This window comes from Salmo salar, chromosome 12 (assembly GCF_965601325.2).
Source record: "Salmo salar chromosome 12, fSalSal1, whole genome shotgun sequence".
NCBI classification, from domain to species: Eukaryota; Metazoa; Chordata; class Actinopteri; order Salmoniformes; family Salmonidae; genus Salmo; species Salmo salar.
Window position 1 is genome coordinate 44,302,172 of NC_138302.1, and position 23,498 is coordinate 44,325,669.

The 23,498-nt window shown below is 41.9% G+C and overlaps 1 protein-coding gene across 2 annotated transcripts in view; it reads left to right on the top strand.

Annotated features, from left to right (window-relative positions):
- Positions 1-23,498, top strand: part of raly (RALY heterogeneous nuclear ribonucleoprotein) — a 155,218-nt gene that overhangs the window by 100,922 nt on the left and 30,798 nt on the right. Inside the window, exons 4-8 of one of the 2 annotated variants that reach the window (XM_045691386.2) lie at positions 9,894-9,941; positions 10,041-10,113; positions 11,776-11,823; positions 16,525-16,682; positions 19,064-19,180. In XM_045691386.2, the coding sequence (XP_045547342.1) occupies positions 9,894-9,941; positions 10,041-10,113; positions 11,776-11,823; positions 16,525-16,682; positions 19,064-19,180 (444 nt within the window). The remainder of the gene's footprint in view (positions 1-9,893; positions 9,942-10,040; positions 10,114-11,775; positions 11,824-16,524; positions 16,683-19,063; positions 19,181-23,498) is intronic. The other variant, XM_045691387.2, reaches the window with a different exon arrangement.

Consider the following 23,498-nt stretch of genomic DNA (forward strand, 5'->3'; position numbering starts at 1 on the left):
GCCTGTTGGGATTTGAGATAACAAAAACATTCCTTCCTCTTAATACGATTCTGTGAACAGTTGATATTCCATGAAATTAACTTTGTATATGTTTTAGACATTTATCAAACCTTGCATATTGGGTGTTAGAATTATATTGAAAATCAATCATTTTCGATGTTGTCATATATTATAAACTCAACCTTTGTCGTGCCAAAAACACTTGCAAGCGCCATGAACCTGACGACACAATACAAAACAGTAACAACCACCCCACCCTCTCTTTGCTTTTCTACTTAAAGAGAAAAGCCCTCTTACACGGTCCGCGAGACACTTACAAGTGGTCACCCTAGTCCCAACCCCCCCAATCCCCTCCCCTTCTCAATTTAGCTGTCTACTTGAAAATATACAGCACACCTTAGCAAAAAAAAAAGCGTGCACCCCATTTCTTCCGCTTATGTAACCAGCATATACCAGAATATCAAATCAAAGTTTTTGTCACGTGCGCCGAATACAGATGTAGAGCTTACAGTGAAATGCTTACTTACAGTCTCTAACCAATAGTGCAAAAAAGGTATTAGGTGAACAATATGTAAGCAAAGAAATAAAACAACAGTAAAAAGACAGGCTATATATAGTAGCGAGGCTATAAAAGTAGCGAGGCTACATACAGACACCGGTTAGTCAGGCTGATTGAGGTAGTATGTACATGTAGATATGGTTAAAGTGACTATGCATATATGATGAACAGAGAGTAGCAGTAGAGTAAGAGGGGTTGGCGGGTGGGACACAATGCAGATAGCCCGGTTAGCCAATGTGCGGGAGCACTGGTTGGTCGGCCCAATTGAGGTAGTATGTAAAGTGACTATGCATATTTGATAAACAGAGAGTAGCAGCAGCGTAAAAAAGAGGGTTTGGGGGGGGGGGGGGGATACACAATGCAAATAGACCGAGTAGCCATTTGATTACCTGTTCAGGAGACTTATGGCTTGGGGGTAAAAACTGTTGAGAAGCCTTTTTGTCCTAGACTTGGCACGCCGGTACTGCTTGCCATGCTGTAGTAGAGAGAACAGTCTATGACTGGGGTGGCTGGGGTCTTTGACAATTTTTAGGGCCTTCCTCTGACACCGCCTGGTGTAGAGGTCCTGGATAGCAGGCAGCTTAGCCCCAGTGATGTACTGGGCCGTACGCACTACCCTCTGTAGTGCCTATCCATAGCTAACAATACTTGTATTCACCCACCAAATGGCAAGAAGTAAAAAGAGTAGAGAAGAAAAACAAACAAAACTGAAATGGAAAGGGGAGAACAATATTTTCTATGCAAACATATAAAATCAGATCAATTAAAATAATGTCAAGGTTGTTAGTTCCATCTACTTACTTTACTGACATCCTTGACTAAGGGTAGTTTTGACCAGGAAAGTTGAATATAGTCACTGAGTAGCCAACCGGCTAAACCTCCAGTGACCAAAATAGCATTGTAGCTATACAGTCTGAAATTCACAAATAGCTAAATACTGTAGCTATTAGTTAGCCGAATTGTAATTTCACAGTGTCTTTGCGATAGTGTGTCACACAGATACTGTCCCATATAGAACTTACCGGCCAAAACAGCTATGCGATCCATGCCCTTATTTCTGGTTCTCTTGAGGAATTCCATCGCCTTGCGATAGTCATCGAAGCTGTCTTTCCCCCTTCCATGAAAAGCGTAGCACAGCTGGGTAGGCGAGTGTGAGACTATATCCAACTCATGCAGCCTTTCCTTGTTGCAGTAAAAAGTCTCCTTTTATCTGCTAGCTCCTTGGTCATATCAGGAAAGAATGATAGTTTCAGCTCTTCCAGGTCACCTCTCTTCTCCTGATACATTCCCTTCGCAGTGGCCAGTACTCTCTCTCTCTCTCTCTTCAGATCCCTGAGAAAGCGGATGATGTTCGGTCTAGGCGGCTGATTCTCGCGTGGTAATAATGCTAGGGAATGGTGGACTCGTTGAAGCTCCGATTCATCCAGATCCACCCCCACAGCCTCCGAGATAATTTGGCTCACGCATTCCCGTGGCTTGCCATCCTCCAGACCCTCCTAGACCGCTTAAAGTCTTAAATTGAGGCACCTGTCTCGGTTAGCTGCGACTTGCACGCTTCTGTGGAGATCCTCATACGGTTTGGCATTCTTCTCTGCATTCTTAATCAGTTGATCGTTGTCGTCCTCCAGCGTTGATATCCGACCCTCTGCCTCATCTAGCCTCTGTAATATGACCGATACATCTTCTTGCATATCCATCTGAGAATGTTTGACCTGAGAAAAATCAGATTCAAGAGATTCAAGAATGATGCTGACTCTACCCATTTCTTCCATGGCCTTCTGTAGGGATGATTGCAAGGCCGACAACAAGCTGGGTTATATGTTCTGCCCTTTCAAATTCATTCTTGCTGAAGTACTAGCAACAGAGCTAACGTTGGCCTTGTCAACTGCTGGATTAAATGTACTATTCTATCAAACTTTGAGGAAATTGGGAGGGTTTTATCGGGAAACTCCGTTCAGACAACCACCTTGCTTCGCAGCATCACGTGGCTCCCCCCACCCCAAACTTGCAGGCAATGAGCATCCCTCACTTTCCCAAGATGCTGGAGCTGATGTCAATCTTGTAGGCTGTGAGGTAGAAGAGATTGAAATTGAGGAGGATGGTACATGCTGCTGGAGATCCGGTCATTTCACACCATTAGAGATAGACTTCAATGACACCCTTTCTGGTGTACAAAGGACCCTGACTACCCCCTCAGAGGCAGAGTGTTTTAAACTGTTACTTGATGAGGAATTGTGGAGGAAACCAATAGGTATGTCCAATATGATATTCGATTAAAACCCAAGGCTGTCACATTCCTCTTCGTCAGAAGATATGTTGAAATCGCTGTCGGAAAAAGTGGACCAATATGCAGCGGATTGTGTGCTCATCATCTTGCGTGCTCATCATCATCAACAAAACACACACCTACTTATAGGACTCCCAATCAGAGGCAACTAGAAACACCTGCCTCCAATTGAGAGTCCAGCAACCAAACCTGCACATAGAAAACAATCTAGAACCTACTCATACTAAAACATACACCACAAAACCCCGGAACACATAAATAACACACCCCTCTAAGCTATACACAAAAACCCCCACCATACAAAACAAACATACCTCTGCCACGCCCTGACCAAATAATACAAATAATCCGGGAACAGGCCGAGTCGGACTGGGCTGGCGCACTGGAAGCCTGATGCATGGTGCTGGTACTGGATGTGCCAGCCTGGGGACACGTACCCCAGGGCTAGTGCGAGGAGCGGGAACAGGATGAACAGGACTAGGCTGACTACTGGGAAGCTTGGTCCGGGTTGCTGGTACTGGTCGTGCCAGACTGGAGATACCCACTTCCGGGTTAGCACGAGAGGTGGGAACCGGAAAGACTGGGCCATGGAGGTGCACAGGTGGCCTAGACCTCACCGCCTGCACAACCCGTCCTGGCTGGATGGAACTAGCAAGCGGGGTGCTGGTACAGGGCAAACTGGGCTGTGCAGGGGCCTGATGGTTGCCGTACGTAGAGCAGGCGTAGGGTAGCCTGGTCCTAGGAGGCGTACCGGCGACCAGACGCGCTGCGCAGGCATCCTCCTACCAGGCTGGATGCCCACTCTAGCACGGCATCTGCGAGGGGCTGGAATGGCGCGCACCGGACTGTGCGTGCGTATGGCCGAGAGTGCGCACCTCAGCGAAACACGGCGCTCTCCACCTCATACGCTCCTCCATGTACTCACGGGTAGCTGGCTTATGGCTCTTCCTAGGCCTAGCCAAACTACCCGTGTGCCCCCCCCCCAAAAAATGATTGGGGGTGCCTCTCCGGCTTCCTCGCCAGCGCGTTCATAGCTTCATAACGCCGCCTCTCAGCCTTCGCTTCCTCGATCTCCTCCCATGGGCGACGGTATTGCCCAGCCTGATGCCAAGGTCCAGCCCCATCCAGAATCTCCTCCCAAGTCCATTCTTCACCATAGTCCATATAATTAGTGTTCCTCTTCTCCTTTCTCCGCTGCTTGGTCCTGTTGTGGTGGGTAGTTCTGTCACAAACCTCTTCGTCAGAAGATATGTTGAAATCGCTGTCGGAAGAAGTGGACCAATATGCAGCGGATTTTATTTTAAATGAGCAGCACACGAGAAAAAAAACAAAACAACTTACGACAGGAACAGTGTAGCAGGCTAAACAAAAGCAGTGCTAACATACAACTACCCACAAGTGACAAACAAAACACACACCTACTTATAGGACTCCCAATCAGAGGCAACTAGAAACACCTGCCTCCAATTGAGAGTCCAGCAACCAAACCTGCACATAGAAAACTTAATCTAGAACCTACACATACTAAAACGTACACCACAAAACCCCGGAACACATAAATAACACACCCCTCTAAGCTATACACAAAAAAACCCACCATACAAAACAAACATACCTCTGCCACGCCCTGACCAAATAATACAAATAATCCTCTCTACTGGTCAGGACGTGACAAAGGCGCTCTTCAAATATTTTAAAATTCAGAATGCCTTTAGCCTACTAAATATGCAAATTTGTATGAATGAGTCTCTCAGGGCTTTGAAAGGGAGGCTTGCATTCTGCCAATACATCCCATCAAAGCACCACAGATTTTAAGTTGTTCTGTCACGTCCTGGCCAGTATAAGGGTTAATTGTTATTGTAGTTTGGTCAGGATGTGGCAGAGGGTATTTGTTTTATGTGGTTCAGGGTGGTGTGTTAGTTAGGAGGGTGTTTGATTTATTATTTCTGGGTTTTGAGTTATGGTCTATGTTTATGTATTTCTATGTGTAGTCTAGTGAGTGTGTTTCTATGTTGAGTTAATTGGGGTGGACTTCCAATTGAAGGCAGCTGTTTGGTGTTGCCTTTGATTGGAAGTCCTATATTAGTTGTGTGTGTTTGTCTTGTATTTGTGGGAGATTGTTTTTGTATTGCGTGTTTTGTTAGCCTGCAAAACTGTCATTTGTCGTGCTTATTGTTTTCTTGTTTTTTCGTGTTCAACGTTTGTTAATAAATTAAGAAAATGAACACCAACTCTGCTGCATATTGGTCCACCTTTTCGGACCACGATTTCGCTATATCGTCCTCCGACGAAGAAAGCCGTGACATGTTCTTTGTTTGTGACTGTCTGACAGGATATGTACAGGACCTGATCATCTACACCAGCACCACCACAGATATAAGGCATATTGAGGGTCTTGGCATATCTGGATCAGTGGTGATCACCATGTTGCAGCCTTACCTCGGAAAGGGGCACACTGTATTTGTGGACAACTGGTACAGTAGGCCTAGCCCTTTTCCAGTAACTTTGTTAGGGAGAACACAGGGGCCTGTGGCACAATGAAATCCAACAGGAAGGGGAAGCCAATATTCAAAAATAAAAATGAGCAATGGGGAGGTGGAGTTCCAAACCAACAGGGAGATAATGGCAGTGAAATGGCATGACAAACCCGACGCCCATGTTCTGTTCACACTTCCAAAATGTCGGACACAGAAAAGCTGGACTGTCACCAGAGAGAGGAAAATGAATTCAGACTGTGTCTTGGAGTACAAGAAGAAGATGGGAGCAGTTGACAAGTGGACATACAGAACAGTTTTGTTGAATGTGCCAGAAAGTCCCTCAAATGGTTCAAGAAGCAATTTTTCCACCTAATAGACACAGCTCTCCTCAACGGCCATATTGTCCACCGGCAGATCACAGGACAGGTAATAATCGTACCAGTAGTACAGGATAAACCTGATTCGGCAGCTCCTGGAGGACCACCACACTCCTCATCGTCCATCCACTGGGGGCCGGCCTGCCACTGACAATACTCTACTCCTAACTGAACACCACTTCCCAAGTGATGTCACTCAGACCACCCTGCAAGGGAAATGCACAAGGACACATTGCAAGGTCTGTCTATCATCTACCCGGCAACCAAAACAAAGGATGATGACCAAGTACATGTGTGTGCCTTGTAACACAATCTTGTGTGCAGTCCCTTGCTTTGGCGAGTACCACACCCTCAAACAGTTGAAAGTAGGCCTATGCGGCTGACAGGAATAGCTGATTGACCTATGAGGTGTATATAATGACTGATAGCAGAAGGAGAAGTAAAATATGTGTGTGTGTGGGGGGATATCAAATACATATCAACTCAGCAAAAAAAGAAACACCCTCTGTCAACTGCGTTTATTTTCAGCAAACTTAACATGTGTAAATAAAACAAGATTCAAGAACTGAGACATAAACTGAACAAGTTCCACATACATATGACTAACAGAAATGGAATAATATGTCCCTGAACAAAGGGGGGGTCAAAATTAAAAGTAACAGTCAGTATCAATGGGATTGAGATCCGGGCTCTTCGCTGGCCATGGCAGAACAGTGACATTCCTGTCTTGCAGGAAATCACGCACAGAACGAGCAGTATGGCTGGTGGCATTGTCATGCTGGAGGGTCATGTCAGGATGAGCCTGCACCACATGAGGGAGGAGGATGTCTTCCCTGTAACGCACAGCGTTGAGATTGCCTACAATGACAACAAGCTCAGTCCGATGATTCTGTGACACACCGGGGTTGTGCATTCCTGGTGTAACTCGGGCAGTTGTTGTTGCCATCCTGTACCTGTCCCGCAGCTTCATGAGGTAGTCACCTTGAATGCATTTCAATTATCAGGCGTGCCTTGTTAAATAAGTCAGAAATAGAGATAAAATGAATCACTTACCTTTGATGATCTTCATATGGTTGCACTCTGAAGACATTAATTTACTCAATAAATGTTCGTTTTGTTTGATAAAGTCTCTCTTTATATCCAAAAACCTCTGTTTTGTTCGCACGTTTTTTTCAGTAATCTACAGGCTCAAACACAGTCACAACAGGCAGACGAAAAGTCCAAATAGTATCCGTAAAGTTCGTAGAAACATGTCAAATGATGTTTATAATCAATCCTAAGGTTGTTTTTAGCCTAAATAATCGATAATATTTCAACCGGACAATAACGTCATCAATATAAAAGGTAAACAAGAAAGGCGCGCTCTTGGTCTTGCGCATGAAAAATCTCTAGGCCACTGTAGTGTCCACTCATTCAGACTGGTCTTACTCTCTAATTTTTCAGAATACAAGCCTGAAACAATTTCTAAAGACTGTTGACATCTATTGGAAGGCATAGGAAGTGCAATTTGAGTCCTAAGTCAATGGAAACTGTAAAGGCATTCAATAGAAAACTACGAAAATAAAAAAATCCTACTTCCTGGATGGATTTTTGTCAGGTTTTTTGCCTGCCAAATCAGTTCTGTTATACTCAGACATTATTTTAACAGTTTTGGAAACTTTCGAGCGTTTTCTATCCAAATCTACCAATTATATGCATATCCTAGCTTCTGGGCCTGAGTAACAGGCAGTTTACTTTGGGCACGCTTTTCATCCGGATGTCAAAATACTGCCCCCTACCCCAAAGAAGTTAAAGTTACAATGTTTCCGTTATGTCTTTCTGATCATTTTAATAGCATCACAAAATAGACATTCATTTCCCATATTCCATCTGTCATCATTCCCAATATTCTTTATGTTAGAAATATTGTTTCAATGTCCATTGTTTGATGTTGAAGTTTTGGCGGCACAGTCTCTCTGTGTAACAAAGGATTTTCAGCCTTCCATTTCTGCAGAGTGGGGGAGAGTTTTTGCAAGGTATTTAAGTCATAAAACAGGCCAAACTCCCCCCTCTCCTCTCCTGTGGGAAGGGGGGGGGGGGGGGGGGTCTGGCTATCCTCAGACATTTGTCTAGCTGATGGGTCCTTTTGATCCTCACCAAAGAGAGAGAGTCATGACATTGGTAATACTTGAAGTTTATTCAAATGTAACCAAGGAGATCAATAACGTGTCCACATAACATTCAGCCCATAGATGTCGCCAAAGCATAAGCCTGTCTGGCTTCAGAGTTTACGATAACCCATTATATCTACAACCTCGCCTCACTCATGCCATGGTCTCTGCATACAATATATCTAATTACACGCACACACCATTCAATCAGATGATATCTACAACCTCGCCTCACTCACGCCACGTTCTCTGCATACAGTAGATCTGATTAGATGCCCAAACTACCTCACTTTGTTGCTTACATGACTTGATCCACCCTGTTCTCACTCTCCTCCGACCCAGCAAGGTAAAACCTCTCCAAGCCATAATACTCACCAAAATATCTTCCTCGCTTGGTGATGAGGAAGGAATCTCAAGTGGTGATAATACATTGACATGGTGATGAAATGTAGCCACCGCTGTAGCCCACTCTTTCCAGGGGAGAATCAATTAAATTAATTAAAATGTATTTAGATGCCAGCATTTCCCTTAGCCGTGGTTGGCATATGTACGTACGTGTTAAAAGGCTATGGGCAGATTAACCCTTTTTCTGTGGGCTTGCCTTTGTGTTATGGCTAGGTTCCATGCAGAGATCAAAGGGTGGGGTCTAGATATTCTTGTTATTTTGAAACGGTTTACATTGTGCCATTTATGCTGATTCACCATTACCTGCCTCCTAAATGTCAGACATAATATTGCGGCACTTTCACCTTTAGCAGAAAACGTCCTAAATCCATCTAATATTGAGAGATGAAAGGAGTCCTGCTCTTTATTTTATGTCTATGTTTGATGTAATATTAAAGTTCACCCAAATTACAAAATGGTTTCCTTACCCTGTAAACAGTCTATGGACAAGGTAAGACAGCAGTCCATGCTTTGGTTATGTTTATTCGACCACTGTCTCTGAAACCTAATACCGGGGATATTGACTTGTATTGGATTTGTTCCACAAATGCGGAGACAGTCGGCAGGTAAACAAAACCAAAGCATTGATTGCTCTCTTACCTTGTCCATAAACTGCTTACAGGGTATGGAAACCAATATGTATTTTTTTTATTTGAGTGCACTGTCCATTTAAACGGGCAATCTGCAGTTCAAACAATAACAAAGTGACACCCGCCACTGATTTGGTAAATAGCTGAGGGATGGGACTGGACAAATATAACTACTCTCAAATTCAGACAGAGATGTGTATGTAAGGATTGACCACCCATGAGATAGAAAATATAGTTTCAACCATTTTTTAAGGCTATAAAGTGTTTGTTCACAATTATTTTGTTTACAAACAAAATGATAAAACAAGCTTATTTTGGGTTCTGATGGGGTACAACAATTGAACTAAGTTCATAAGGCATTTCTAAGTTATATTCTTCAAGAATCAATAGCTATACACTGAGTGTACAAAACATTAGGAACACCTTCCGAATATTGAGTTGTACCCCCTTTTGCCCTCAGAACAGTTGTCGGGGCATCCCTGTCGAAAGCATTCCACAGGGATGCTGGCCAATGTTGACTCCAATGCTTCCCAAAGTTGTAAAACTGTTGAGCATGAAAAACCCAGCAGCGTTGCAGTTCTTGACACACTCCCACCGGTGTGCCTGGCACCTACTACCATACCCCATTCAAAGGCACTTCAATATTTTGTCTTGCCCATTCACGACACACATGACACACATTCACAATCCGTGTCTCAATTGACTCAAGGCTTAAAAATCCTTCTTTAACCTGTCTCCTCTCCTTCATCTACACTGATTGAATCGGATTTAACAGGTGAAATCAATAAGTTATCATAGCTTTTACCTAGATTCACCTGAAAGAGCATGTTTAGTACACTCAGTGTACTGTATGAATTTAAAAGTCCCAAAATTGGTGTAACAATCGCAGATTGCCCCTTTAATAACAGATGATAAGGGTGATGTTGATACAATTGATAATTGAGAGACTCATTTTGTCTCGATCCATCTGCTTTTCTCTGTAACACCCCTTCTCTCCACTCCTCCTCAGACATCAACATGGCGGGGGAGCCCATGCCCAACAGACCCAGAGGGCAAGGTTGATATTGATGATTGAGAGACTCCTGTGACACTTTCCCCTTTTTACTACATTTTTCTAAATTTCTCTGTAACATTCTCCCTCTCCGTTTTTCCTCAGACATCAACATGGCGGGGGAACCCAAGCCCAACAGACCCAAAGGCCTGAAGAGGTCTGCCGCTGCTCTCTACAGGTACTCCATAGGGAGTAAAGCTTCGTGGAAGGGAAGGGGCAAGAATAAGGGTTCAATCTCAATTGTCTCAATACAGTAATTGCTGATAATTCCTTTACTCATTTCCTATCCATACAGCTCTGACCTGTCTTTTTCTGAGACCGGGGCATACGATGGAGAGGAATTTTAAGAAATTAGGAGACTATTGATGCTAATTGTCATTCCAGAACGTTATGTTGTTTAATTATATATATACATAAATATACATTACTGTTCAAAAGTTTGGGGTCACTTAGAAATGTCCTTGTTTTTTAAAGAAAAGCACATTTTTTTGTCCATTAAAATAACATCAAATTTATCAGAAATACAGTGTAGACATTGTTAATGTTGTAAATGTCTATTGTAGCTGGAAATTGCAGATTTTGTATGGAAAATCTACATAGGCGTACAGAGGCCCATTATCAGCAACCATCACTCTTGTGTTCCAATGGCACGCTGTGTTAGCTAATCCAAGTTTATCATCTTAAAAGGCTAATTGATCATTAGAAAACCCTTTTGCAATTATGTTAGCACAGCTGAAAACTGATTAAGAAGCAATACAACTGGCCTTCCTTAGACTAGTTGAGTATCTGGAGTGTCAGCATTTGTGGGTTCAATTACAGGCTCAAAATGGGCAGAAACAAAGGACTTTCTTCTGAAACTCGTCAGTCTATTCTTGTTCTGAGAAATGAAGGCTATTCCATGCGAGAAATTGCCAAGAAATTGAAGATCTCGTACAACGCTGTGTACTACTCCCTTCACAAACTGGCTCTAACCAGAATAGAAATAGAAAGAGGAGTGGGAGGCCCCGGTGACCAACTGAGCAAGAGGACAAGTACATTCGAGTGTCTAGTTTGAGAAACAGGCGCCTCACAAGTCCTCAACTGGCAGCTTCATTAAATAGTACCCGCAAAACACCAGTCTCAACGTCAATAGTGAAGAGGCGACTCCGGGATGCAGGCCTTCTAGGCAGAGTTGCAAAGAAAAAGCCATATCTCAGACTGGCCAATAAAAATAAAAGATTAAGATGGGCAAAAGAACACAGACACTGGACAGAGGAACTTAGAGATATACACAATGTTTATATATTTATTTTACCCCAAAATATATCCCCTTTTGATTACTCAAACATTGTTTCTGTAGGGCCTGGCTACCCTCTTGCTCAGTTGTGCACCGGGGCCACCAACTCCTCTTTCTATTCTGGTTAAAGCCAGGTTGCGCTGTTTCTAAAGAAGGCCAGTTGTATTGCTTCTTTAAACAGAACAACAGTTTTAAGCTGTGCTAACATAATTGCAAAAGGGTTTTCTAGTGATCAATTATCCTATTAAAATTATGAACTTGGATTAGCTAACACAACGTGCTATTGGAACACAGGAGTGATGGTTGCTGATAATGGGCCTCTGTTCGCCTATGTAGATATTCCATACAAAAAATCTGTCGTTTCCAGCTACAATAGTCATTTACAATATTAACAAAGTCTACACTGTATTTCTGATCAATATGATGTTATTTTAATGGACAAAAAATTTGCCTTTTCTTTAAAAAACAAGGACATTTCTAAGTGACCCCAAACTTTTGAATGGCAGTGTGTATATATATATATATATATATATATATATATATATATTTTTTTTTATCTTTCAGTGGGTACGACTTTGATTATCACTACTACAGAAATGAATTATATGGCAGGTGAGTGGATTACACCAGAGCATTTCCATCAAAAAATACCCATGAGCACTAACATGTGAAATTCATAGGAGCACATCAGATTTGGTGTCAAATGAAACTAAGAGAAATTAAGGCATAAATCTTTCCACCATTTTCCATCCCAAAAAATTGGAATAAGCAAAGGCTTAGATTTCTGGTCAAACAGATGGAAAAGGGGTCTTAGAAAACAATTAGCAGAAAAGGTCTTAAACCTCTCAACTAATATCAACATTTATATTTAGTTTGCTGAAAAGATTTGCCTTCTGTAAGTTTAAGAAATATTGCCTAACATCTTGTCATTCTGTTACCAAAACCCCACATACAGTAAGTATTCACATCCCTGAGTCAATACTTTGTAGAAGCACCTTTGGCAGCGATTACAACTGTGAGTCTTTCTGGATAAGTTTCCACACTTGGAATGTGCAACATTTCATTGCGAGACATCCATTTAGGTCTTGCCATAGATTTTCAAGTAGATTTAATTCAAAACTGTAACTCGGCCACTCAGGAACATTCAATGTCTTCTTGGTAAGCAAATACAGTGTAGATTTGGTCTGTGTGTTTTAGGCTATTGTCCTGCTGAAAGATGAATTCATCTCCCAGTGTCTGGTGGAAAGCAGACTGAACTAGGTTTTCCTCTAGGATTTAGCCTGTGCTTAGCTCCATTGTTTTGGTTTATTTGCACAGGCTTCCTTCTTTCCACTCTGTCAATTAGGTTAGTATTGTGGAGGAACTACAATGTTGTTGATCCATCCTCAGATCTCCAATCACCGCTATTTAACTGTTTTAAAGTCACCATTGGCCTCATGGTGAAAACCCTGAGTGGTTTCCTTCCTCCCCGGAAACTGAGTTAGGAAGGACACCTGTATCTTTTTAGTGACTGATACATCATCCAAAGTGTAATTAATGACCACCCTGCTCAAAGGCATATTCAATGTATGCTTTTTTAATTTTTACCCATCTACCAATAGGTGCCCTTCTTTACAAGGGCATTGGAAAACCGCCCTGGTCTTTGTGGTTGAATCTTCGGTTGAAATTCACTGCTCGACTGAGGGACCTTACAGATAATTGTATGTGTGGGGTACAGAGATGAGATAGTCATTCAACAGAGTGAGTCCATGCAACTTATTATGTGACTTCTTAAGCAACATTTTACTCCTGAACTTTTTTTATTTTTATTGAACCTTTGTTTAACTAGGCAAGTCAGTTAAGAACAAATTCTTATTTACAATGACGGCCTACCCCGGCCAAACCCTGACGACGCTGAGCCAATTGTGCGCCGGCCTACGGGACTCCCAATCACGGCCGGATGTGATACAGCCTGGATTCAAACCAGGGACTGTAGTGACGCCTCTTGCACTGAGATGCAGTGCCTTAGCCCGCTGCACCACTCGGGAACGTATTTAGGCTTGCCATGACAAAGGGGTTGAATACTTAATTTGTAAAATGTTCGAGAAAAAACATCATTCCACTTTGACATTATGGGGTATTGTGTGTAAAAAAATAGAATCCATTTTAAGTTCAGGCTGTAACACAACAAAATGTTTAAAAAGTCAAGGGGACTGAATACTTTCTGAAGGCACTGTATTCAAGAATCTTTGGAAAACGTGGTCATAAAAACTGAGGGAGATTCTGTTAGTCATTCTGTTACTAAACTTTACAGCTGCACTGTTCTTCGAGTAAATGTGTTTTTGTAAAATGTTCTGTGGAAATTGTTAAAAGTAGTCCTTGTGTATAGATTTGTATGGATTGTTTAATTTTGCAATCAATGGTTTTTGTTTGGCATACTTTTAAAGTGTAGAATCTGTGTCTCAGCGTCATTCTGTTACTGTGGAATTGCCCACCTGTTAATACATTTACATTTAAGTCATTTAGCAGACACTCTTATCCAGAGCGACTTACAAATTGGTGCATTCACCTTATGATATCCAGTGAAACAACCACTTTACAATAGTACATCTATATCTTTACCCTTTCAGTATAACTCTACTTAGCACATCATCAAGCAAATGATGTAGAAAGCAGAATTTTTCAATTTGCGAACATTCACAGTAAATTAAATAAAGAGCGAAATTGTTTTGCAATCTCCCAAAAGCTCAATCACTGATGGCATTATAAAGCAGTCATACAGAGGGTGCAAACCATTAATGTAATTGATCAAAGACTATAATCTCTATATTTACTATCCAGAGACTTTTTTTCCTGAGAAGTGAGAGATGTTTGTGCCTTTTGTTCTCCACTCATCATCACTGGAAGGTCTCCAAACTCGTTCCCATAAAGAAAGCTCAACCAGCTTTTATATCCAGCTTTAGTTTCACAAGATGGCCTTTGCCAAGCAAACTTTGGCAGTGTCTTTCCCCATCTCTTGGCCGCCCCTGTTTCAGTGGCTATAGAAGCCCCACTGGTGCTCTCCGCTGGATGCCCATGTTTGCAGATGTCTGAACATAATATCCAGATGAGGAACACATTTCAGCCCTCCAGAGGAGTTTATTTATACCCTCTCTGTGATGTCCAATTCAGAGTTACGGCTGTCAGAGGCTGCCTTTGACTGGGATCAATATATTACAGAGATACACCCAATAATTTAATCGCCCTTCTGCTTTCAAGTGATCTCCAAAACCCCCAGTCTTCGGGGAGCCGCTGACGTAACCGGCGAACCTGCTCTCCATCTGGACTGCAGATATCGCTTTGAAGCAGAGGTGATAGCCTATTACTTCAATCACAACACACCAGATAGAAACCTTTTTTCCTCAAAATCCTTGCTTATCTAAATCTTTACAGAGGTTTATTTGTCACTGCGCAATGGACTCACATACCCTTAAAGGCAATATACAGTTAACTCCCAAAATGAAGGAAACACTAACATAACATGTGTTAATAGGGTGTTGGGCCACCACAAGCTGCCAGAACAGCTTCAATGCACCTTGGCATAGATTCTACAAGTGTCTGGAACTCTATTGGAGGGATGCAATCATACAGGGATGCAGTCATAGAGACCATTCATCAAAAAAACTAAATATAGAATTTCTTGTGGAAGGTGGTGGAAAAGGGTGCCTCAGGCGCTGCTCCAGAATATCTCATAAGTGTTCAATTGGGTTGAAGTCTGGTGACTGACACACAAAATACACACACACACACACACACACACACACACACCATTCCCCTTCTTTGAGACACCTCTTTCAAAGTCACTGAGATCTTTTCTTCTAGCCACGGTAGCCAAAATAACGGGAAACTGGGAATGTTCATACATGATTGGATGTTAATTGCTTAATTAACTCAGGAACCAAATCTGTGTGTGGAAGCACCTTCTTTCAATATACACTAAACAAAAATATAAACGAAACATGCAACAATTTCTTTGATTTTACTGAGTTACAGTTCATATAAGGAAATCAGTCAATTGAAAGAAATTCATTAGGCCCTAATCTATGGATTTCACATGACTGGGAATACAGATATGCATCTGTAGGTCACAGACACCTGTCAAAAAATCAGTCAGTATTTGGTGTGACCACCATTTGCCTCATGCAGCGTGACACATCTCCTTCGCATCGAGTTGATAAGGCTGTTGATTGTGGCCTGTGGAATGTTGTCCCACTCCTCTTCAATGGCTGTACGAAGTTATTGAATATTTGCGTGAACTGAATCACGCTGTCGTACACGTTGATCCAGAGCATCCCAAAGTTTCCAGGAATTGTGTATAGATCCTTGCGACATGGGGCAGTGCTTTATCATGCTGAAACATAAGGGGATAGCGGCAAATGAACGGCATGATAATGGGCTTCAGGATCTTGTCATGGTATCACTGTGTATTCAAACTGACATCGATAAAATGCAATTGTGTTTGCTGTCCGTAGCGTATGCCGCTCATACCATAACCCCACCGCCACCATGGGGCACTCTGTTCACAATGCTGACATCAGCAAACCGCTTGCCCACATGACACCATACACGTGGTCTGCGGTTGTAAGGCCGGTTGGATGTACTGCCAAATTCTATAAAACGCGTTGGAGGAGGCTTATGGTAGAGAAATTAACATTACATTCTCTGGCAACAGATCTGGTGGACATTCCTGCAGTCAGCATGCCAATTGCACACTCCCTCAACACTTCAGACATCTGTGGCAGAGTGGCCTTCTATTGTCCCCCCAGCACAAGGTGCACCTGTGTAATGATCATGCTGTTTAATGTGCTTCTTGATATGTCACACCTGTCAGGTGGCTGAATTATCTTTGCAAATGAGAAATGCTCACTAACAGGGATGTTAATAAATTTGTGCCGAAAATTTGAGAAATAAGCTTACTGTGCATATGGAACATTTCTGGGATCTTTCATTTCAGCTCATGAAACATTGGACCAACACTTTACGTGTTGCGTTTCATATTTTTGTTCAGTGTATTTTGTATGCCTCATTTACTCAAGTGTTTCCTTAATTTTGGCAGTTACCTGTAGTTCTCTCAAACTCCATAAAATGTATTCACCACTCTGTCCATGGTACTGTACTGTAAAATAGCTACAGTTGACCCTTTCAATGTTTCAGGCATGTCAAGATCTTTTTAAGACCTTTTACCACTGAACTATCATAACTCAATACAGAAATGTACATTTTAAATGTATCAATATCCTTCCACCAAATGCTTTGTTAATGATTAGTGTCCCCCATCTCGCTTTCCCTCTGTAGGCTGTTTGAGTACAGGGGCAGAGTGTCGCCAGTGCCTCGAGTGGTGCCAGTTAAGCGGCCTCGCATGGCCATGCCCCTGGTGCGCCGGGTCAAGTCTTTGCCCGTCAAGCTGTTGGCACGCGCTTCAGTCCTCCCCGGCAGCACCAACAAGCAGAAGTGTGAGTTTCCGCAGGCGCTCTATACAATTTATCCCAAAAAGTTTGAGACGTCTTCGAGGCAAAGCTTTGATCTGAATTGGCTGGGTTGAACATGAGCAACTCTAAAGCCATCTCTTTTCATCTAGAATAATGTTATATCTGCTTTAAAACAGTCAATTCTAAGATTAAATAATGGATTTCAATTTGTCGGGACAAATAATTGTTATTGTTTTGAGTAATAACCTTTTGCAGTGTTGTTACTATATATACAGCAATCTTCTCTTGATTCACATGCTATTATGTTGCAATGAATGTCAGAGTGAATGTCTCTTAAAGGCCCAGTGCCATCAAAAAATTGTTTCCTGTTTTTTATATACTGCTCAAAAAATAAAGGGAACACTTAAACAACACAATGTAACTCCAAGTCAATCACACTTCTGTGAAATCAAACTGTCCACTTAGGAAGCAACACTGATTGACAATACATTTCACATGCTGTTGTGCAAATTGAATAGACAACAGGTGGAAACTATAGGCAAGACACCCCCAATAAAGGAGTGGTTCTGCAGGTGGAGACCACAGACCACTTCTCAGTTCCTATGCTTCCTGGCTGATGTTTTGGTCACTTTTGAATGCTGGCGGTGCTTTCACTCTAGTGGTAGCATGAGACGGAGTCTACAACCCACACAAGTGGCTCAGGTAGTGCAGCTCATCCAGGATGGCACATCAATGCGAGCTGTGGCAAGAAGGTTTGCTGTGTCTGTCAGTGTAGCGTCCAGAGCATGGAGGCGCTACCAGGAGACAGGCCAGTACATCAGGAGACGTGGAGGAGGCCGTAGGAGGGCAACAACCCAGCAGCAGGACCGCTACCTCCACCTTTGAGCAAGGAGGAGCAGGAGGAGCACTGCCAGAGCCCTGCAAAATGACCTCCAGCAGGCCACAAATGTGCATGTGTCTGCTCAAACGGTCAGAAACAGAATCCATGAGGGTGGTATGAGGGCCCGACGTCCACAGGTGGGGTTTGTGCTTACAGCCCAACACCGTGCAGGACGTTTGGGATTTGCCAGAGAACACCAAGATTGGCAAATTCGCCACTGAGCACGTGACAGACGTGACAGAGTCTGGAGATGCCGTGGAGAACGTTCTGCTGCCTGCAACATCCTCCAGCATGACCAGTTTGGCGGTGGGTCAGTCATGGTGTGGGGAGGCATTTCTTTGGGGGGCCACACAGCCCTCCATGTGCTCACCAGAAGTAGCCTGACTGCCATTAGGTACCGAGATGAGATCCTCAGACCCCTTGTGAGACCATATGCTGGTGCGGTTGGCCCTGGGTTCCTCCTAATGCAAGACAATGCTAGACCTCATGTGGCTGGAGTGTGTCAGCAGTTCCTGCAAGAGGAAGGCATTGATGCTATGGACTGGCCCGCCCGTTCCCCAGACCTGAATCCAATTGAGCACATCTGGGACATCATGTCTCACTCCATCCACCAACGCCACGTTGCACCACAGACTGTCCAGGAGTTGGCGGATGCTTTAGTCCAGGTCTGGGAGGAGATCCCTCAGGAGACCATCCGCCACCTCATCAGGAGCATGCCCAGGCATTGTAGGCAGGTCATACAGGCACGTGGAGGCCACACACACTACTGAGCCTCATTTTGACTTGTTTTAAGGACATTACATCAAAGTTGGATCAGCCTGTAGTGTGGTTTTCCACTTTAATTTTGAGTGTGACTCCAAATCAAGACCTCCATGGGTTGATAAATTGGATTTCCATTGATTATTTTTGTGTGATTTTGTTGTCAGCACATTCAACTATGTAAAGAAAAAAGTATTTAATAAGATTATTTCATTCCGATCTAAGATGTGTTGTTTAAGTGTTCCCTTTATTTTTTTGAGCAGTGTATATATTTCCACACTATGAGGTTGGAATAACACTATGAAATTGTGATAATGATGATAATGCCCTTTTAGTAAAAGAGCTGTTTGAAAAGGCCGCCTGAAATTTCAGGCTGTTTAGGTGGGATGGAGTTTTGGCCTGCCTGGTGACATCCCCATTTGGTAAATTAGTGAATAGATTAATAAGAAAGAGAGTTCCAAACCTCTCTGCCAATAACAGCTTGTTTTCAGTTTTCCCCTCCTCACTCAGACCACTCCCAGACATTCTTAGCAAAAATTGTTGCTTGAGAAATTGTACTTTACTTAGTAGCTATTTTTGTTTCTTTTTGACCATTTTAATTGAAAATAGTCACAGTAAGGTACTTCATTGTTACCCAGAAATGATTTGATATTGAGATGAAAATAGCTGTGTTGGACCTTTAAACTTAAACACTTCTCTCCTGTCCCTTGCTCTCTCTCGCTCTCTCTCTCGCTCTCTCTGGTATTTTCTGTTATGGTGGGCTCAGCGGTGAACTCCAACGAGCTACAGGATATCAAATCAGAGCTGACTCAGATCAAGTTCAACATTGATGCGCTGCTCGGCCGACTGGAAAGGATCACAGAGGACAAACACATCGCTGCTGGTGAGTTCCATCTCCATCAGGCCACAAGAAAAATACAACTCTACAGCACACACCTCTACAGAGTACTCTTTCTCTATCAGGTGGAGTCAACCAAGGGTCGAAAATGTCTGTGTGAAAACCAGGGGTTGAAACCGGTTCAGGAAACAAAATCAGAACCACAAACGAAAGTGATCTATAATGTTCCAGAACAGAACCGTTATTTTGAAACTGGTTAAAAATGTAATTTTATGTTACCGGCATTTTTTTCCAGTCCCACAAAAAGCCCTCACTCTGTCACTCAGAAACATATTCCAGTGTCTGCCTGCCTGCCAGAAAATAAATTCCAGTGTGTGCCAGCGTTTCCGTCAGGAAAAAATGGTGCAAGACAACGTTACTAGGAAGATGAAAATGTATTGGACATTTGAGAAATTTTACAGACTTATGCATTCAGATCCGACCTTGCGCAGCCAGCGCCATCAATAAACAAGGGATATTGGCCAAATGAGTCAAATTTAATTGTCCTTACAGCCTATACATTTTTTTTTAACTGTTTATTGGCTTCGATGTGTAGCATATGCTAAACGTTATAGCCTATCTGTATTTATTTTTTACTTTCCCAAAACAATAATTGTCCACCTCACAGTGTAGCTGTCGGAGATTTGATCACTAAATGCAACAGGGAATTGCATGCATAGGCCGATAGGCTTAGGAGTCCACTGTATGATATTAAAAATATATATTTACAGTGCCTTCAGAAAGTATTCACACCCCTTGACTTATTCCACATTTTGTTGTGTTACAGCCTGAATTCAAAATTGATTAAATATTTTTCTCATCCATCTACACACAATACCCCATAATGACAAAGTGAAGACATGTCTTTAGAAATGTTTACAAATGTATTGAAAATTAAATACAGAAATATCAATACTTTGTAGAGCGCACTTGGCAGTGATTACAGCTGTGAGTCTTTCTGGGTAAGTCTAATGGCTTTCCACACCTGGATTGTGCAACATTTGCCCACTATTATTTTCAAAATGTTTCAAGCTCTGTCTAATTGGTTGTTGATCATTGCTAGACAACCATTTTCAGGTCTTGCCATAGATTTTCAAGTAGATTTAAGTCAAAACAGTAACTCGGCCACTCAAGAACATTCACAGTTTTCTTAGTAATCAACTCCAGTGTAGATTTGGCCTTCTGTTTTTGGTTATTGTCCTGATGAAAGGTGAATTAATCTCCCAGTGTCTGATGGAAAGCAGACAGAAGCAGGTTTATCTCTAGGAGTTTGCCTGTACTTAGTGCCATTCTGTTTCTTTTTTTATCCTGAAAACCTCCCCAGTCCTTAACGTTTACAAGCATACCCATAATATGATGCACCTACCACTATGCTTGAAAATATGGAGTGGTACTCAGTAATGTGTTGTATTGGATTTGCCCCAAACATAACACTTCTGTATTCAGGACAAAAAATATAATTGCTTTGCCACATTTCTTGCAGTATTACTTCAGTGCTTTGTTGCAAACAGGATGCATGTTTTGGAATATTTTTATTCTGTATAGGTTTCCTTCTTTTCACTCTGTCAATTAGGTTAGTATTGTGGAGTAACTACAATGTTGTTGATCCATCCTCAGTTTTCTCCTATCACAGCCATTAAACTCTGTAACTGTAACTTAAAGTAACCATTGGCATCATTGTGAAATCCCTGAGCGGTTTCCTTCCTCTCCTTAAACTGAGTTAGGAAGGACCACTGTATCTTTGTAGTGACTGGGTGTATTGATACACCATCCAAAGTATAATTAATAATGTTGGTTCTGTTTTTCTGTGCTCCGTTTTATTTACTTAACAAATAAGGAACACTCAAAATGTGCACTTATAAATCATAACAATTTTAATCAAAATACAGCTGTAGACAGAAGTCAAAGATCAAACATCACATATACAACTGATGTCTCTCATGAGTTCTGCCCCATAGGAAAAGTCCAAGTTGCTTTTATCATGCTTGTAGTCAACCCCCTGTGATGTCATTACCTGCTACTCCTCAGACCAAGCCCATGCATACACAGCTATACAAACGTGCAAGAGATACAATAGTTCCAGTGTTTTCTAAGGCCTCAGCAGTAAAAGCCCATTCCCCCAAGTTGATTTATAGAGGTATGTCTGACTAGCCTCTTATCTCTTCTACTCCCCTGCAGGGCTCTTTGTTTATCTTTGAAATGCATACTCACAGACCCCCCATTTATTTATAATAGGCAGAGACTTAAAGACTGTGGAACAATTCTAAAACCTTACCATGAATATATATATATATATATTGTTAATCTGTAGTCTAGGACCCTATAAATGTAGAGGAGGAGGGGTCCCATAGCCCCTCCCCTTCTATTAATACAACATATTATAATCAATTATTATAATACATCAAACATTTGGTGCAGCCCTATCATGACCCCAATTTGACCCCATCAATAACTTCAACATTGTTAAATGGGATATTCAATGTCTGCTTTTTTATTTTTACCCTTCTACCAATCGGTGCCCTCCTCAGCAAGGCATTGGAAAACCTCCCTGGTCTTTGTGGTTGAATCTGATTTTGAAATGTACTGCTCGACTGAGGGACCTTCAGATAATAGTACGTGTTTGGGTACAGAGATGAGCTAGTCATTCAAAAATCATGTTAAACACTATTATTGCACAAAATGAGTCCATACAACTTATTATGCGGCTTGTTATGCAAATATTTACTCATTAACTTATTTAGGCTTGCCATAACAAAGGGGTTGAAAACGTATTTACTCAAGACGTTTCAGCTTTTCATTTTTGATTAACTTCTTTGGGATCTGGGGGCAGTATTGAGTAGTTTGGATGAATAAGGTGCCCAGAGTAAACTGCCTGCTACTCAGGCCCAGAAGCTAGGATATGCATATTATTAGTAGATGTGGATAGAAAACACTCTGAAGTTTCTAAAACTGTTTGAATTATGTCTGTGAGTATAACAGAACTCATATGGCAGGCGGAAACCTGAGAAAAATTCAACCCGGACGTGGGAAATCTGAGGTTTGTAGTTTTTCAAGTGATTGCCTATCCAATATACAGTGTCTGTGGGGTCATATTGCACTTCCTAAGGCTTCCACTAGATGTCAACAGTCTATAGAACATTGTTTCAGGCTTCTACTGTGAATGGGGAGAGAATAAGAGCTATTGGAATCAGGTGTCTGGAAAATTGGCATGCGCTCAGTCATGCGCGCAGTCGTGAGAGCGAGCTGAGTCCTTTTACATTTCTGAAGACAAAGGAATTGTCCGGTTGGAATATTATTGAAGATTTATGATAAAAACATCCTAAAGATTGATTCTATACATCGTTTGACATGTTTCTACGAACTGTAATGGAACTATTTAGACTTTTCGTCTGGACTAAACGGGCGCACTTTGTGAATTTGGAATGCTGGACTAAACGCGCAAACAAAATGGAGGTATTTGGACATAAAGATTAACTTTATCGAACAAAATGAACATTTATTGTGGAACTGGGATTCCTGGGAGTGCATTCCGATGAAGATCATCAAAGGTAAGTGAATATTTATAACGCTATTTCTAACTTCTGTTGACTCCACAACATGGCGGGTATCTGTATGGCTTGTTTTTGTGTCTGAGCGCTGTACTCAGATTATGGCATGGTGTGCTTTCGCCGTAAAGCTTTTTTGAAATCTGACACAGCGGTTGCATTAAGGAGAGGTGTATCTTTAATTCTATGTAAAACACTTGTATCTTATATCAACATTTTTGATGAGTATTTCTGTAAATTGATGTGGCTCCCTGCAAAATCACTGGATGTTTTAGAGGCAAACATTACTGAACATAACACGCCAATATAAACTGAGATTTTTGGATATGAATATGAACTTTATCGAACAAAACATACATGTATTGTGTAACATGAAGTCCTGAGTGCCATCTGATGAAGATCATCAAAGGTTAGTGATTCATTTTATCTCTATTTCTGCTTTTTGTGACTCCACTCTTTGGCTGGAAAATGGCGTATGTTTTCTTGTGATTAGGCACTGACCTAACATAATCGCAAGGTATGCTTTCTCCGTAAAGCATTTTTGAAATCGGACACTGTGGTTGGATTAATGAGAAGTTCATTAATCCATAAATGTTGTATAATACTTGTATGTTTAAGGAATTTTAATTATGAGATTTTTGTTGTTTTGAATTTGGCGCCCTGCTATTTCACTGGCCGTTGGCGGGGTGGGACGCTAGCGTCCCATATATCCCAGAGAGGTTTTAATGTGTAAGAAATTTGAAAAGCACAATGCCAATTTGACTTTATGGGGTATTGTG